Genomic DNA, 16,997 nt, shown 5'->3' with positions numbered 1-16,997 from the left:
AGGGAAGATCTGTGGTAGGGTGGAAGGTAGGAGTGACTAAATGACAAAAGAAGATGGTAACGAGCTAAGAAAAGAAATAAAAGGTAGGTCCAGAGGAGGTGTAAATGCGAATAGCAGTTTCATCACCAAAACCTCCATTACCAGGACAGAGGTTATGATCTGGCTTCAAGCTGAGTCTGGAAGGTTGTAAAGTGCCTAAATGAAAGATGAGGTGCTGTTCCTCAAACTTGTCTTGAGCTTCATTGGAACAGTGTAGGAAGCTGAGGGTAATGAGTGAGGGTGGGGCAGAGAATGAGTTTATGGCTAGATTTCTTTCTCCTCTGGGAGGAAGGCTTTCAGGACTCAGCCTGTGTATATTACTAATGGCTTGCTGAATTATTTTGCTCATCGTATGGGTGTGCTAAAGGGCACTATGGAGCATAGCCCAAGCAGGAGCATGGCCATTGCATGTTGGGGACCAAAATTTGGGGACCAGTGGCTCAGGCAGTTTGCTGACTTAATTATAAACCACAACATTGAACCTGAGTGAAATGTATCTCAAACTCACTTCCATCAATGAAGTGAGTCCTCATTTCAAGCAGTTAAAAAGAGTTCCTCCTGACATCAAAGCATTCAGTTTCAGGGGAAAGTATGTCTGTCCTGCCCTGCTTGAATCACCCTGCAGACAGATGCATCGTGCAGCTCTGGTAGCAGATGTAAATTAACCTATGCTTCAGGCTAACTTGTCCAGCTACAAGAGGATGTATGGTACTAAGTAATATATGGGAAGAAACATAGGGTAAACATTCATTGAAAAATGCAAATATTTTTGATAAGATTAACTGCACAGTAATTGGTTTAAAATACCATGTATACAATTTGCTATTAATTCAAATTTATTGTTAAAGTTAACAACCAATTTACTAAATCTTACCAAATATAGACCGTGTAGTAGAGAATCACTCCATTTGGTTCCAAGGGAGGCGTCCATGACAGATGTACAGTGGTAGAAGACAACTGTTTTGATGTGAGTGATTGCGGAGGAGAACCAGGCACTATGGATTGTGGATAAAAAAGGTCTGTATGCAAAATGTTGACTCATAACATATCACAGAATCACAGAATATCACATCGCAGAAGAGGTCCATCGAGTCAGTACCAATACGTGAGAAACACCTTATCTACCTACCTAATCCCATTTACCAGCACTTGGCCCATGGCCTTGAATGTTATGATGTGCCAAGTGCTCAGCCAGGTACTTTTTAAAGAATGTGAGGCAACCCACCTCCACCACTCTCCCAGGGATATGGATGGAATATCAACAATTTATATTTTTGATTTAATTCTGTCCATTTTTAATTAAAAATTGAATACTGCCAAATAATAAAACTAAGTAAATCATTCAGTTTCTGTCAACATGATGCAGGGGAGTTTAATATCGATTATAACAGTACCTACATGACAATATTGTGATGACCCATGTGCTTTGAGAAGCATACATTTTCTTTTGTGTGATGTCTCTTTAAAAACAAACTTTGCTAGGGAGTATTTTGAAAGATGGTTAATTGGTTTCCTGATTATGACATCATTTGGTTCCAAGAAATCCCCATGGAGGTGCCATGGGGACGAACAGCTAAAAAGCAAAGGGTAAATAGAAAGCTAACAGCAGTGGGGTTGGATTTTAGCCTGTTTTTTTTTTGTTTGGCAGCTGAGAAGACTGACTTTGTGCAAAGAGAAAAGAAGCAAAGCTCTCTCCATATGAAATAGTTTAAATAGTTTTCTGTTTGGCAGAGCTGAGACTGTGTTAGTGTGTTATACAGTTGGAAAGGACAGAGCACTGAAGACAGGAAGAGCAACAGATTGTGGATTGGACAATACCCATTGCTGCATTGAGGTGGTAACAGAGCTCACCAGGCTGTTTGAAAAGGTTGGAGAAGGGAGCCTCTGGGGTTTGTGTGCCATCAGGACTGTCATGACCCAAATGAGAAAAGGATTGTAGACATCGGTCACCGCCCTGTCAGTGGTAACTATGTCCAGGGGCTTAGGGTGGAATACAGCTGCTGGTGAATGCACCTCAAGAACCAAAAGGATTGGATGGGAAGTGAGAGATCCTACAAGAGAAGGCAGCGAAGTTGAAAAGACTGTGAGATTGCATGTGGGAAGTAATGTGAGTGCTTGTATGAGGTGTATCTTTGCTGTATGAACTATTTAAAGTGAAATTTACCTTTTTATTTGCAACATCCTTCACCTGTTAATTAATTTTTGAGTTATATTGATTTTAGTTGGTTTGTTACAGTGAAGCTTTAAAAAATTGAAACCTTGTTCAGTGGTTTTCCTTTATTTTTTTAAATAGTGACTGCTCTTCAAAAGTATTTCATTGGCTGTGAAGTGCCTTGAGACATCTGGAAGTCATGAAAAGAGCTATATAAATTCAAGCCTTTCTATTTTACCACAAAATTAAATATGTGCCACATCAAGGATTTAGATTAAGTGAGATATACATCTCATAGTCACTGATTGAAAGTCAGTTAACCTTCTTTGAAAATCATTTTAATAACTAAATTTTTTGTTACGATACAATATTAGCAATGCAATTTAAGGCTTATGGCAATATTAGCTATGTAACTTTTGCACTGGATTATGTAATCAAGCGTCTGGACCCTGCAATCTGCTGACTGAAAGACTAGAGTGCTATCACAGAGCCACTGACACCTACCACTGGATACAAGCAACTTGGCTGTATACATGTCCTGGGCCATATTTCAAAGCCTTTCTTGGACTATCAAGGCAATGAAAGTACCCCTTTAAGACCCCGAAAGGGTAAAACTAGTCAATGATAGTTGTGCAGAACAGGCTGATCCCCAGGATAATATATCTCCTTGCAGTACTGGTGCACACGTGGGAGAACCAATGAAAACTGGAATGCTGCAATCATGAGGCAGAAATCTGGGAGAAATGGGTCTCAGCCAGAATCCCCATCCAAAAATTTCAGTACTCTAATTTTAAGTCACAAATTTGCCAAAAATCGCTAAAATCTCTATTACTTTTATACTCAGTCTATGATTCTTATGTTCTGACATGGAATCCATTCTATCCCTATAGAAAAAGTTGCTATGCATGTATAAATTGTTGCTATTATTTCCAAATAATCATGTCATGTGTTTTGTCAAGTATTGCATTCTGGGGGTTGAATTTAATGCCCCCTTTTGTGTGTTTCAAGGCGGAGAGGCATTTCATCAGATGGGAGGGTATGGAGTGGAGACCCCGCCGCCTTCCCGCCTCAGCGTGAATAATCTGGGGCAGGAAGGCTTGTGGATGGCCTTCCTGCCTGAATGCTAATTGAGGCCCTTAAGTGGGCAATTAATGTTCACCAATGCCCTTACTATTGCCTGTCAGCCAGACAGTCCAGGCCACTGAGTTCAACGCTAAGGTGATGTAATGCAAAGCCAGGCTTTCTAGACCTGTAATCTCCTCCATTGAAATTCAGCAGCCTTCCACCAGTCATGCTGAAGCCACTAGAGTAGCACTGTGCAGAAACAAAAGGACAGACAAAGGCACTTGCAAAACAGGCACTAAGGGAATTCACAAGGCTGATTAGTTAACTTTTGTATTGAATATTGGATGGTTTTGTTTGGTAAAGTTAATTTGGAGTGACTGTTTTGAGGTGGCTTTTATTTTGGCATTATGATCAACAGAGTACTGTGATGGTCATAGTCAGAGGGATGGTAAATTGTGCGACTGTTGTAGAATGGGGATTTTGGGTTGTGCTCTGTAGAACCACAGTCAAATGAGGTGATCACAGATAACCCAACTAGGAAAAGCTATGCCTTGGTTCCTCCTCACTCCCTCCTGCTCCTCAGCTGTTTGCCATAACCCTCGCGGCAAGTTTTTTGCCACATGACAGTATTATGCAGGATATAACAAACCTGGACAGGCCTGGATACATGCACCAGCAAGTATTGCAGTGCTTCACCAGAACAGTTCAGGCTGTGGAACCATTGCTTCAGCATGACAATGATCTGGCTCTATGATGTTTTGTGTGGTAACATGGCTCTCATTATGTACATGTTGGCCACTTGAGGTTGGGTTATGCAGCGGAGCCATGAGGCAGGTGTTAAACAGATAGCCTCTGCCACTAGCAGCCATCCTCAGGTTTGGCATGGTGACTCAAAAGCAGAGAACAGCAGACTGACATAGAATTAGTGCATTGTGACTTCTGCCAGGATAACATGCATTTACTGGCATGATATAGTGAGGATGGTCACACGTCGACTGTACAAGCAGGGAGTGAAACCCTTCACAGTTGTTGTACATCTTACCATTTTGATGCGATGCCTATACAGCCAAGTGTGTGCAGTCAATAGCACCCTGCAGCGTAGCAAAGTCCTATCCTGGCAAAGCCAGGTGCACGCTCTGCCCATTTCTCTTTGATCAGATAGAAGACAATGAAATTCCCTCTTCTAGCACTGAAGAGCAGTAGCTACATCCCTTGTGCAGCAGTGGATGACAAACTGGAAGGTGTTACAAGTATTGCCAGGTCCAGCCAGAAAGGATCCCAATGCAAAGAATTTCAGACCATGCTCATCTTCACAACTACTGGCTGTGCCGTCCTTGGCCTGCCCTGAACTTGAAGGTCCTGCTGCAAGTGGTGTCGAAATTCTGTGAGCCAGTCCTTCGTAAAATAGATGAGGTGCAAGTAATTGTCCTGGCTTAGGTTGGGGTAAGAGAAATGCTACAGGAAGACCCTGAGTGGATAAGGCCTCCCGTGGAGAACCCTTCTCCACCTCCTCCCTCTGTGAGCAGCTTGGTTTTTTACTGTACTGGCTCTGTTTTATCTCTCTGTCATGATGCAATCCAAGGGGAATGGCTACTACAGCACCCATGACAACTAGAACTCTTGAAGTCAAAACCAAGGCTGTCTCCATGTGAAGCACCAGCACCAACTTTGAACAACTCTGCAAATCACCAAGCACTGCAACAAACTCAGGCAACAGAAATCAAGCAACAGCCATGCTGAGCGTGGTTTTTGATTCATTTAAATAGCACAGGTGTGGGGAACCCTTCCTACTACTGAACGCATGTTCAGCTGTGCGAGGTTAAAAGAGGGTGTTAGCTCTAGTGGCAAGGTTGAAAATGGCAATGCTGGTATCAAATCTGTGTTACATCTGTTGACTCTACATAATGACAATGCAGGCTCCTAACGCTCGTGCTACTGACCTCCCCGTAATGTCATCCAACACAGGTCATGCCAGAAAGCATGCATGTGTGGTGCTGACACCATTTTGGGACCAAAATAGTACTGTTGTGTCACAACTATGAGCACTAGAGTCAAATTTCTGGCCCAGATTTCAAAGCTGCTCCCAAAGAGATAAAAGTAAAAGATTCAGCTGTGAGAACAATACTTTCCTGCTTATGATTTTAAGCATAACCCAAAAGATAATATGGTTTAAAAATGTTATGCTGTTATTCTAAGCAAAAACATATTTCTGCGAAAAAATTAAATGCTTCAAAATAATAAGACTATCCTTTTAACCCACAGGTTCCATATACTTTGTTGCTATAGCTGAACTGTAAAATTTGACAGATTTTCAGTATGCTTACCACCTTCTCCACTTAAAATATATAGTGGTTGGCTTTGAATTCCTTCACCCCTGCCAGTACTTGCAGATATTTTTAAGGAGTATTTTTCATTAGCTTGTAAACCTGTAAAATGTGAATACAGAAATTATGTTTATTCTCTGTACATAATCTCTGTACATACCTTAATCTCTGTGCATACTTACGAAGAATAAATATTGCATGAATTTCTATCATGTCATGATAGAAAGTAGTTTACAATAAAATCACATGCCATTATGTTCAAACAGAGGGATAAGATCTGAGTGCAATAGACTTGTTCCATATGCTACCAGTGCTATTGTGGAAAGTCAGGGGATGGCTGTGTTAAACTTTACTACTTAGACTAGATATGGGGATAAGAATTCCTCTGATTACTATATGTAGCCATACAATATATATATATTATATAATATATATATGTATTTGTGTGTGTAGGGGTAAATGTGTTTGTGATTATTTCTTTTGTTCATTATTTTGACTGAAAACATAATCAAGCTCCAACTAGAAAGAACAAATATAGAAAGTTTCATATGATATCAAAGCTCATAGGGCAGAATTTTCCCCCCATCGGGGCCCCTGTTGGGGGGCATGCCACCATTTTATGTGGGCGGACAAATTAAGGCCTGCCCAGCATGACGTCCGCTAGGAAGCGCTATGTTGGGACATGTCCATCACCTTTAATTAAACTTTTATTACATTTTTAAAAACCTACATGAAACCTCATCCTGCCAGTGGATGAGGTTTCATGCTTTTTCTGAAGCCCGCCAGGGCTCCCGGCCTGCTGACCGGTTGGAGGTTAAGGTTAAGGTTGGATGGGCCAGTCCTTCAATGAGTTAAATTAATTTTTAAGTGGCCTCAATTGGCCATTGACAGGTCGGCGGGCGCACAGCTGATTCGGCTGCGCCCTCGCCGACCTGAAAATTGAAATGATGCCGGGTGACATTCCACCTGATGTCATCCCGCGTCATTTTATGCATTGGCGAGTGGGCCGCTCTCCCGCTCGCTGACCTCAATATCCTGCCCATAATGACCGGAGGAATTATTTCCCTTGGTGGTTTGCACAATATATAAATGTTCAAAGAGGCCAGAAGTTAATTGTATATATGCAGCATTATATATCATCTAATAAACCACTTCACTCAGAATGGCTGCCCCATAATTATCCCTAGTTTTTATAGTGCCAAATGTGATAGAATGGACATCTCTCAATGTGTGTAAACTATATGGGATATCATGTGTTCAGAATCTTGAGTGACATTCATTAATTCAGTTCTCATAGCGAGAATTTATCTTGTTAGGTACAGTCATATAAACAATTTTTTAAATACAATCAAGGGAAGATCTAAAATGGTATCAAAAATAAAAGTCTCTCACAGAATAATCTGTCTTACAGTTTTAAGCTATGCATTTCACATTTATTTATTGAGAGTTATGAGAATAAAGAACCAGCCTAGAAAAGTTAACAGCCTTATTGCAAAAACTACATTTCTGAATTAATATTTTTATATATTCAATTGTTGGTGACAATATAGTTCAGACTAATTTTAACAGGCTCCACCCAACATAAACAGGGTATTAGCAGCCTGAAAATTTATCGCCCCACTTATGGTTGTGCTTTTACGCCATCATCTTGAGGAGGTCCCTTAATCGTCAGCTGGGAGAGCATTTGTAATATGTGAATCAAGATCCTATAACACACAAAGAAACTGTTTGCAATGTTGAGATCCAAATAGGTGGAATATCACCATCTATTTATTTCAGGGTTAATCAGCAGACTTCCATCAATCCCACCTTTATTCCTTACTTAGCTTGCTGAGGATCACTTCCATAGATCCCAGTGGCGACCTGACTCTCGTAAATATTGACTCCCACCTTGCACTGATGGTGTTGTTCAGGTGGTGTTCAGTGTCAGGAATTATTAATAAGACGTGGAAGTTAAAATCTCACACTCCAGCATGGGTGGGTGGGAGGGGTTGGTGGATGGTTCAACTCCTTCTTCAGCTACTGCACTTCTGATTAAATATTATTTTCAGCCCTGAAGTTATTAAGTTTGTGTTTCAAGATTTTGAAGTAGAAAGGCAGCACTGAAAGGCGAGAAGCTATGGGCAGGATTTTGCCTTCATCGGGCGGGCTCATTGGGGACGAGTGGGGGCAGTCAGGAAGCCGACTGCTGCCCGCGATGGGCTGCGACCATGATTTCACGCTGGCAGGTCAATTAAGGCCAGTGTGAATGCCGGCTGCAGAATGTTTGAGAAAAGGCCGGTGGCCTTCGTTAACAGGAAGGGATTCCGCTCCATGAACATGCAGTACCACAGGATGCAGATTCTGCAAGTCTGTGCAAGGTACCCTGGCAGCTCCCATGATGCGTACATTTTACACTTGTTCTGGTCGAGCGTGTGCTTGCCTTACAAGTGGAAAATTCTACCCTACGTGGGAGTTTTCAGCCTGAAGCCATAGGGGTAGTAATGGCTAGGTTCGGAGTATCAGAAGATGGCCTAAGTTTACAAAAATACAGGAAATTCATGTAGCACCACAAGTAGTGTGGGTGACCCTTCCCAACAAGAATCTATTCATGTTTTGTCATTACAGTGGTTACCAGTATGTCAAGGGCCACAAAATAGTCTTTTTTAACTTGGTGCCAAGCCATTCCCCACCAATACTCTGCAGCCTAACATTGATATTTGAAATGGTTATATGCTTTGTTAACTATTTGAGGAACGTTAATAGATCCTTACCATGGCGCGTCATGGTTCTCTGCTTTTACTTGTTCCTGCTAAAAAAAACTGCATTCTCAGTAATTACTTATTTCCAGACTGCATGTGCATGGGGTTTTATTAATGTAGATAAAAAACGGACATTCTTCACATATACTGATGAAACTTCACAGGCCTGAAATATTAACTTTGTTCTTTCTCCACAGATGCTGCCAGATCTGCTGAGTATTTCCATCATTTTCAGATTTTATTCCTCAGGTTTTTATTGTTTCACTAATAATGTGTTATAATATATGTGATAAAATGTTAAGTGGAAAAGCAATTTTTGCAAACAAAAATATTTAATTTTAGTATTGATTCACAAAAATGTTTCACAAGCTACTTTGTGCAAATTTTCTTGTGGATTAAATACAGTTGAAATAGTTATGGAATAAGATTTGTTATTTTGTTTTGTAATACACCAAACCTCAGAGCTACAGACAATTTAAAACCATTAGAATAAGAAAAGATCCAGTTTTATGATTCACCTGATATAGAATTTATTGATTATTTATACGATGAGTTGGATCATGATTTGTAGTCATACCAAGCGATCTCGGAATTATTCAAAAGTAAATCAACAGTTAAGGTCTAACTTGTTTTAAACAATGAAGTTTTATTTATGAATGGATAGTTTTCAGTCAACTATTTTTTTTAACCTCCACCCAATTTTCTCCCACACTATTATTACCGGGACAACTCACCACTTTCTGTCACATAAATGGCTTGTTTTTCTTGCAATTTCTGTCAAGTTTTATCTGATATTCTTCACGTTACCCACTTTGACACGGACAATCCCACTTAGCAGATAGGTAAAATTCATCCAAGCTGTGGGATTCATACCTGAGTAGTATGAATCAGTGAGATCCAACATCTAGTTACCAGATTTTAAGTACACTGCTTAATGCCACATATAATGAACTATATGTAACATTTTTGTAAGCAGGTTACGAGATATTTAAAAGAGCACAATTTGAATGACAAAATCTTTAACAAACCATTCATGTTCCAAGACGCAACTTGATAAAATAAATCAATATAAAACCTCAAGTCGCAATGCGTTGAAATGGGAAGTTTTGGGCCAATGCTTGCAGCAGACAAATGCAGTTTTCTGACAAATCAGCTGACTTGCCAGTTTGGAAAATCTGCATCATGGCAGCTCATTTCAGTGTATGTTAATTAAACAGGGTAAGTTGAGAGATGTGCAATTCAAATCAAAATCTTATTTGTGCACCATGTTATTATAACAAATTGGATGTATGGATTTTCTGTTCTTGTGCCTCCTCAAACACAATCAGAAAAAAATGTCCTGAACCAATTTTCATGGGGTTGATATCCCTTTAAATATCCCTTTAAAAAAACCATCTTTCCCCTTTAAATATGGTTAAGTCAGAGCTTCGCCCTAATTGGCTCACTATTACATCTGGGCCTCTATGATGAAGTGAATTGGTATATAATGCTTTGGAAACATAAAAATAAACCAAGAACCTCTAATCATGTAAGATACCATAGTACAAGAATATCTAATAAAAAGAAAAATAACAAATTTCAATGATTTTACTTTAACTTACCTGTTATATTGATGGTCAAATTTTTACTGTTTATAATGACCTCTTCACTGCTGTTTTGGGCTGTAAGGTACAGTGTATAGAACTGGATAATGCCATTAGGAGTTGGTGGCGGAAGAAAGGATATTTCAACATCCAAAGGAGAGAGAAATATATACGTGATATTTTGTGGTGCGCTATCTGGAACTGTAAAATAAATGAATAATCAAACTAGAAACAAAATTTCAAACAGCTTTTCAATATACCTAGAGAAAAAAACAAAAAAACTGCGGATGCTGGAAATCCAAAACAAAAACAGAATTACCTGGAAAAACTCAGCAGGTCTGGCAGCATCGGCGGAGAAGAAAAGAGTTGACGTTTCGAGTCCTCATGACCCTTCGACAGAACTTGAGTTCGAGTCCAGGAAAGAGCTGAAATATAAGCTGGTTTAAGGTGTGTGTGTGGGGGGCAGAGAGATAGAGAGACAGAGAGGTGGACAAACTGCTTGTTTGTCGCTACAACCACACCAACCCCCTCCACCTCTCTGTCTCTCTATCTCTCCGCCCCCCACACACACACCTTAAACCAGCTTATATTTCAGCTCTTTCCTGGACTCGAACTCAAGTTCTGTCGAAGGGTCATGAGGACTCGAAACGTCAACTCTTTTCTTCTCCGCCGATGCTGCCAGACCTGCTGAGTTTTTCCAGGTAATTCTGTTTTTGTTTTCAATATACCTGCTGTGTACTGATCTATAAATGTAAATAAATGACATAGGAAAGATATTAGGACCAACATTTTCTGATTGTGCAAGTTTTCTATCAGATTGATGCTGGGGTGGTTATTATATCTGCCTGAGTCTAAGTGACGGCCCCAATTGATATCCAGGATCAAGTTCATTCTTCCTCCCACTTACCTCCCCACAACACAACTGTATTCTTGTGTCTTTCATTTTGCCGATAACCAAGAACTGTCCAGGCAGTGAGTAACAGCAAGTCAGTGCTGAAGGAGATGCACAGTCTCTCAATTTCATGTTCACAGTCACCAGCTCAACTACTGACGCTGTGCATAATTTAGAGGATGGCATTGAGACAGGATCTGCATGGGTAACCAGGGCAGGAGGCAAAGATACTGCATGTGTGCTCAGAGGAGAACAACGGTGTACATTCTTCTCCAGAGGACTTACATGAGCACTTCAATGGAGTGGCCTATAGGATAATGTTGATGGAAATGCACAACAAAATACTTGGGGCATTGGGAAGCCTGCCAGAAAACCTGTGATCAATGCCAAAGAGAATGAAGGAGTCCAGCAATAACTTGGCACGGAGCTTGGAGCTCATCCTTTCCAGCATGCAATTGGTGGCCACCCCATAAGCACACTTGCGGACTCAACCATGATGTATTATTATTTCCTGACCAATGTCTCAGTTTCCACTGTAGTGCAAGCAGTATCCACCTGTTGTCTGAGTGCTGAAATACTGGAGCCATGCAGCTTTCTGCCATGGAAGCTCAGGCTGCTGCTATTATCGCTGTGAGTTAGTGTGTAACAGGGCTGGCAAGTTGTCACGGCAGTCCAGCAATCTGTACTCCAAATGATTATTAGGACTGCTGAGGCACCAGTCCAGGGGAATGATGCTGGCTCCATGGAGCACAGACCTGCTGTACTCTCGTAGAATGACAATATTCATCCTCCCATCCTTGATAGTTCACCAGTGCCCTAGTTGTTGCCTGTCAGCCAGCCAGTCCAAATTGCTGCTGCCCATGCTGAGATGGTGTAGTGCTACAGCTGTGCCTTCTGGGCCCAGGACTGCTCAAGATCATCCTTCAAGGGCACCTGCAACCACCTTCATTGAAAATCAGCAGCCTTCCACCAGCCATGCTGCAGCCATTGGGATAGTATTATGTGGGAGCACTAGGACAGGCAAATGGAACATGGATACTAAGGAATGCACAAGATTGAATAGTTGATTTTTATTTAAGGAATGATTTCATTTATAAATTTGGTTTGGAATGTTTATTGAGTGGTGGCTTTTATATTTGCATTGTGACCAAGTGGATGGTCAATGTCAGAGGAAGGTAAGGTGTAGAACTTTTGGTAAATGGGTAATTAGGGTTACAGTTATTGGTACCACACCTGGATGTGTTCTTCACATTCACCTCTACTAGAAAGGGCAGTCTAGACTATTTCCTCCTTTTCTTTAAGAGCTGCTTGCTGTATGGCTGGTAGCAAGGCTACAGCAATGTCATTAGCAGATAACCTTTGCTGCCCAGTAGCCACCCTTCAGTTTACTGAGGTGGCGGAAATACAGTTGGCACAGTGGATGCCATAGAATGGAGGCATCATGACTACTGCCAGGATATGGTGCATCGAACTTCATGTTTCTCTGCCTGTGATCATACACCGACTGGATGCTGAGCGAGTGGAATCTCTTTCGGTTCTGTAATAGGCAGAGTTATTCTGCAGCACCCATAAAGCATTGTGCAATGGCGCCCTGAACCATGAGGAAGCCTATAGTCCCAATGAAGTTGTGTGCTTACTCCACCTGCTGCTCCCTAGCAAGAGAGAATGTTAGTTAGCTTGCAATGAATTGAGTGCATCTCAATGAATTGGAGTTCGCCAGGCCTCACTAGGCAGTCCCCCCATGTGGCAGAGGGCCCATCCATCACTGATAAAATTTCCAGTGGTGGTGGAAAGAGGCCATTAATGGCTACTTAAGTGACACAAATGATCTCTAGGCAGAAGAGCCATCCCCAACATTAATAAATTTTTCCAAGTCCCGACGAGAGCAAGAAGCAGCACCGAAGTAATCATCGATGTACCGGAGAAAGAGTTGTGGAAGGGGGCCGGAGTAGGACTGGAACAAGGAATGTTCCACATACCTGTCTCTTTATGGGGTATGTGGAACATTCCTTGTTCCAGTCCTACTCCGGCCCCCTTCCACAGCTCTTTCTCCGGTACATCGATGATTACTTCAGTGCTGCTTCATGCTCTCGTCGGGACTTGGAAAAATTTATCAATTTTGCTTCCAATCTCCACCCCCCCATCATTTTCACATGGTCCATCTCTGACACTTCCCTTCCCTTCCTTGACCTCTCTGTCTCAATCTCTGGTGATAAACTGTCCACCAATATCCATTACAAACCTACCGACTCCCACAGTTACCTCGTCTACAGCTCCTCACACCCCGCTTCCTGTAAGGACTCCATCCCATTCTCTCAGTTCCTTCGCCTCCGTCGCATCTGTTCTGATGATGCTACCTTCAAAAACAGTTCCTCTGACATAACCTCCTTCATCTTTAACTGAGGTTTTCCACCCACGGTCGTTGACAGGGCCCTCAACCATGTCCGGCCCATCTCCCGCGCATCCACCCTCATGCCTTCTCCTCCCTCCCAGAAACATGATAGGGTCCCCCTTGTCCTCACTTATCACCCCACCAGCCTCCGCATTCAAAGGATCATCCTCCGCCATTTCCGCCAACTCCAGCATGATGCCACCACCAAACACATCTTCCCTTCACCCCCCCGCTATCGGCATTCCGTAGGGATCGTTCCGTCCGGGACACCCTGGTCCACTCCTCCATCACCCCCTACTCCTCAACCCCCTCCTATGGCACCACCCCATGCCCACGCAAAAGATGCAACACCTGCCCCTTCACTTCCTCTCTCCTCACCGTCCAAGGACCCAAACACTCCTTTCAAGTGAAGCAGCATTTCACTTGCATTTCCCCCAACTTAGTCTACTGCATTCGTTACTCCCAATGTGGTCTCCTCTACATTGGAAAGACCAAACGTAAACTGGGCGACCGCTTTGCAGAACACCCGCGGTCTGTCCGCAAGAATGATCCAAACTTCCCTGTCACTTGCCATTTTAACACTCCACCCTGCTCTCTTGCCCACATGTCTGTCCTTGGCTTGCTGCATTGTTCCAGTGAAGCCCAACGCAAACTGGAGGAACAACACCTCATCTTCCGACTAGGCACTTTACAGCCTTCCGGACTGAATATTGAATTCAACAACTTTAGGTCTTGAGCTCCCTCCTCCATCCCCACCCCCTTTCTGTTTCCCCCTTCCTTTTGTTTTGTCCAATAAATTATATAGATTTTTCTTTTCCAACCTATTTCCATTATTTTTAAATATTTTTAAATCTTTTTAAACCCCCACTAGAGCTATACCTTGAGTGCCCTACCATCCATTCTTAATTAGCACATTCGTTTAGATAATATCACCAACTTTAAAACCTATGTGTTCTTTTGTTCTGTTGTTTGTGACATCTTTTGATGATCTGCTTCTATTATTGCTTGTTTGTCCCTACAACCACATCAACCCCCTCCACTTCTCTCTCCCTCCACCCAAGCCCTGCCCCCCCCAACACACTGTAAACCAGTTTATATTTCACCCCTTTCTTGGACTCACTCAAGTTCTGTCGAAGGGTCATGAGGACTCGAAACGTCAACTCTTTTCTTCTCCGCTGATGCTGCCAGACCTGCTGAGTTTTTCCAGGTAATTCTGTTTTTGTTCCAGACATCCTCAGTTTGATTCTGTGAACATTTGACTCCTGTGTGGCTGATGGCAGTGCACATACCCTCAGTGCTCAGTCTCATGTCATGGAGACAGAGTGGACGCCCTATAATTTTTTTTATTTGTTCACGGGATGAGGGCTTTGCTGACTGGACCAGCATTTATTGCCCATCCCTAGTTGCCCTTGAGAAGGTGCTGGTGAGCTGCCTTCTTGAACCGCTGCAGTTCATGTGCTATAGTTACGCCCACAGCGGTGTTAGGAAGGGAGTTCCAGGATTTTGACCCAGTGACAGTGAAGGAATGGCAATATATTTCCAAGATAGGATGGTTAGTGACTTGGAGGGGAAATTCCAGCAGGTGGTGTTCCCATCTATCTGCTGCCCTTGTCCTTCTAGATGGTAGTGGTCGTGGGTTTGGAAGGTGCTGTCTAAGGAGCCTTGGTGAATCCCTGCAATGCATCTTGTAGATGGTACCGTGTGTCGGTGGTGGAGGGAGTGAATGTTTGTGGATGGGGTGCCAATCAAATGGCCTGCTTTGTCCTGGATGGTGTCAAGCTTCTCGAGTGTTGTGGGAGCAGCACTCATCCAGGCATAATAGTTGCTCGATTCCAGGAGGATGACGACGACATGCAGTGAGGACACTCCATAGATCTTCACATTACCTCTGTCAATGTCTGACTCCTATCTGACTGGGGGCAGCTTGCTTGCGCTTTGTGAATAGGGTCATATCATGGAGAAGCAGGCATGAAACTTTAAATGCACCTGATCCTTTGTCAGCCTTCAGCACCTGTCCCCTACAGGAGCACACCAACACCAGTCACAGATGCCGAAGAGATGGGGGGGTTAATCACACCTCAATGGTGCTGAGAGTACACAGAGAGAATGACGGTATTCTGTGACGCCTGCCCATGACATTCTGGCACCATCGAGGTGCAGGTATCGCTAATGTGTCTAGTGAACATGAAGCTGGACTATCACTTTAGTCTGAAGGTTACATACTGCACAGGGAAGAGGCCCTGGACTGAGACACCTGCCTTTATTTTGTGCAGGAACCAAGGTTTCACATCTGAGTGACATGAACACTGCTCAACATAACAAACAGCCATAGGCAAGGAGACATCCTTGGGGGTTTATTCACAATAGTGAAAATTATGTACAAATGATTAACACCTGTTCTCAGGCTGTGCAACTGCATATTCTTAACCTTCCTAACCCTGCAGCTCCATCTTGGTGCTCCCCGACATTCACAGCAGAGCTGGAGGCAGCCTGCAGACTGCTATGCCCTGTCTGTGATGACCTTGGCGAGCATCCTTTGGTGGCCAAGACCCCCAAGGCCCTGGTCTGCTTTGGGGGTCCTGTTGTGGGCCAGCTGCACCCTCCTTGGCCTGTTGAGCTAGAGCTGTGGGGGTCACAGGAAGAGGGGGTTTGGATCAACCAGACATTCTCGGAGTCACCTGATTGGATGGCTCCCTGGTGTCGAGTTGCTGGTCCTCCTCCCTTTGGGTCCGTTGGACCCTGGCTGACACATTGCGAAATGGTGGAAGCTGGAGTCAGATCAAGCTACTCTGCACCCCTCTCACGTTGACACTGTTGGATGTAGTTCAGCCCATGCAGCAGTGCAGGACCTATGTCCTGGACCAAGGTCTTCATGGCGGCCGCCATCCTACTAGTGTTGGCCTCGGTATGTTGGCATGCTGGCGCTATCACCACAGACAGAAGGCAGATAGACTCCCTCATCGGGCCTTGCAACCTAAGGTGTGCAGCAGACATCTTTTCCTGACATTCCCGAGCCTGCCTTTGCAGCTCCAGCAACTGAGTTATGATCGAGTCCAGAGGCCCCTCATCTGACTTGGACCAGCAGTGAGTGCCAGAAACCTGGGAAGACCCTGCCTTCGTCTGCCGTGGATCAGACAGTGCGATGTGCTTACCAGATTGTGATTCCGAGGCTACTCTAGAACTAGCTTCCACTGAGGTGTGCATCTCTGCGCTGGGTGAGGGTGTGGGTGAGCGTTGTGATGGGTCTTGAATTTGGGTGTCATCAGATTCTTCTTCCGAGGTGTCTTCAGGGGTTGAGTTGAGGACTTGGGTCATGGACGCCTCAGCTGCTTCCCAGATGTGTCTGCGAAAGCAGGGAGAGATGATTAGTACATGGCAGGGGACTGTGGAACAGGGCGGCTGTCTGATGGATGTTGCACGACTGGATCTTCACTTGGTTGAGCCGCTGACCTCAGCATAGAAACGGTCCAGATTGTTGCTGGCTAGTTGGGTGACTCTATTTTCAAAGGCTGTGAGGACCTTGATGTTGCGCATTCCTCCACCGGTCTGTGACCTCACCATTTTGTTGTGCGCCAGCTTGTCCAGCATGAATACAGATGGAGAGAGTATGGGCAGGGCACCTGTCAGGCCAGATGAGAAGGATGCCTGGCATGTGTGGGTGGCGAGTGGTGCTATGGACAGGATGAGGACACGATCGGCAGGGCAGATGAAGGTGTATGAGAGGGAGTGTGTGGTGATGTCCCTTGAACTGGCAATGAGTGAGATTCCTGTGGATATGTGATGAGTTTGTGGTTGATGAGAAGAGTGAC

At 43.6% G+C, this 16,997-nt stretch overlaps 1 protein-coding gene across 1 annotated transcript in view; it reads right to left on the bottom strand.

The window, feature by feature from the left end:
• ptprq (protein tyrosine phosphatase receptor type Q) overlaps positions 1 to 16,997 on the bottom strand; it is a 226,504-nt gene that overhangs the window by 100,561 nt on the left and 108,946 nt on the right. The window contains exons 28-30 of the mRNA XM_041215661.1: positions 9,923 to 10,105; positions 5,581 to 5,682; positions 914 to 1,034 (exon numbers count right to left, since the gene is read on the bottom strand). Coding sequence (XP_041071595.1) covers positions 914 to 1,034; positions 5,581 to 5,682; positions 9,923 to 10,105 — 406 coding nt within the window. The remainder of the gene's footprint in view (positions 1 to 913; positions 1,035 to 5,580; positions 5,683 to 9,922; positions 10,106 to 16,997) is intronic.

This window comes from Carcharodon carcharias, chromosome 21, assembly GCF_017639515.1.
Source record: "Carcharodon carcharias isolate sCarCar2 chromosome 21, sCarCar2.pri, whole genome shotgun sequence".
Classification (NCBI taxonomy): domain Eukaryota; kingdom Metazoa; phylum Chordata; class Chondrichthyes; order Lamniformes; family Lamnidae; genus Carcharodon; species Carcharodon carcharias.
This window is presented reverse-complemented; position numbering and strand designations above follow the sequence as displayed.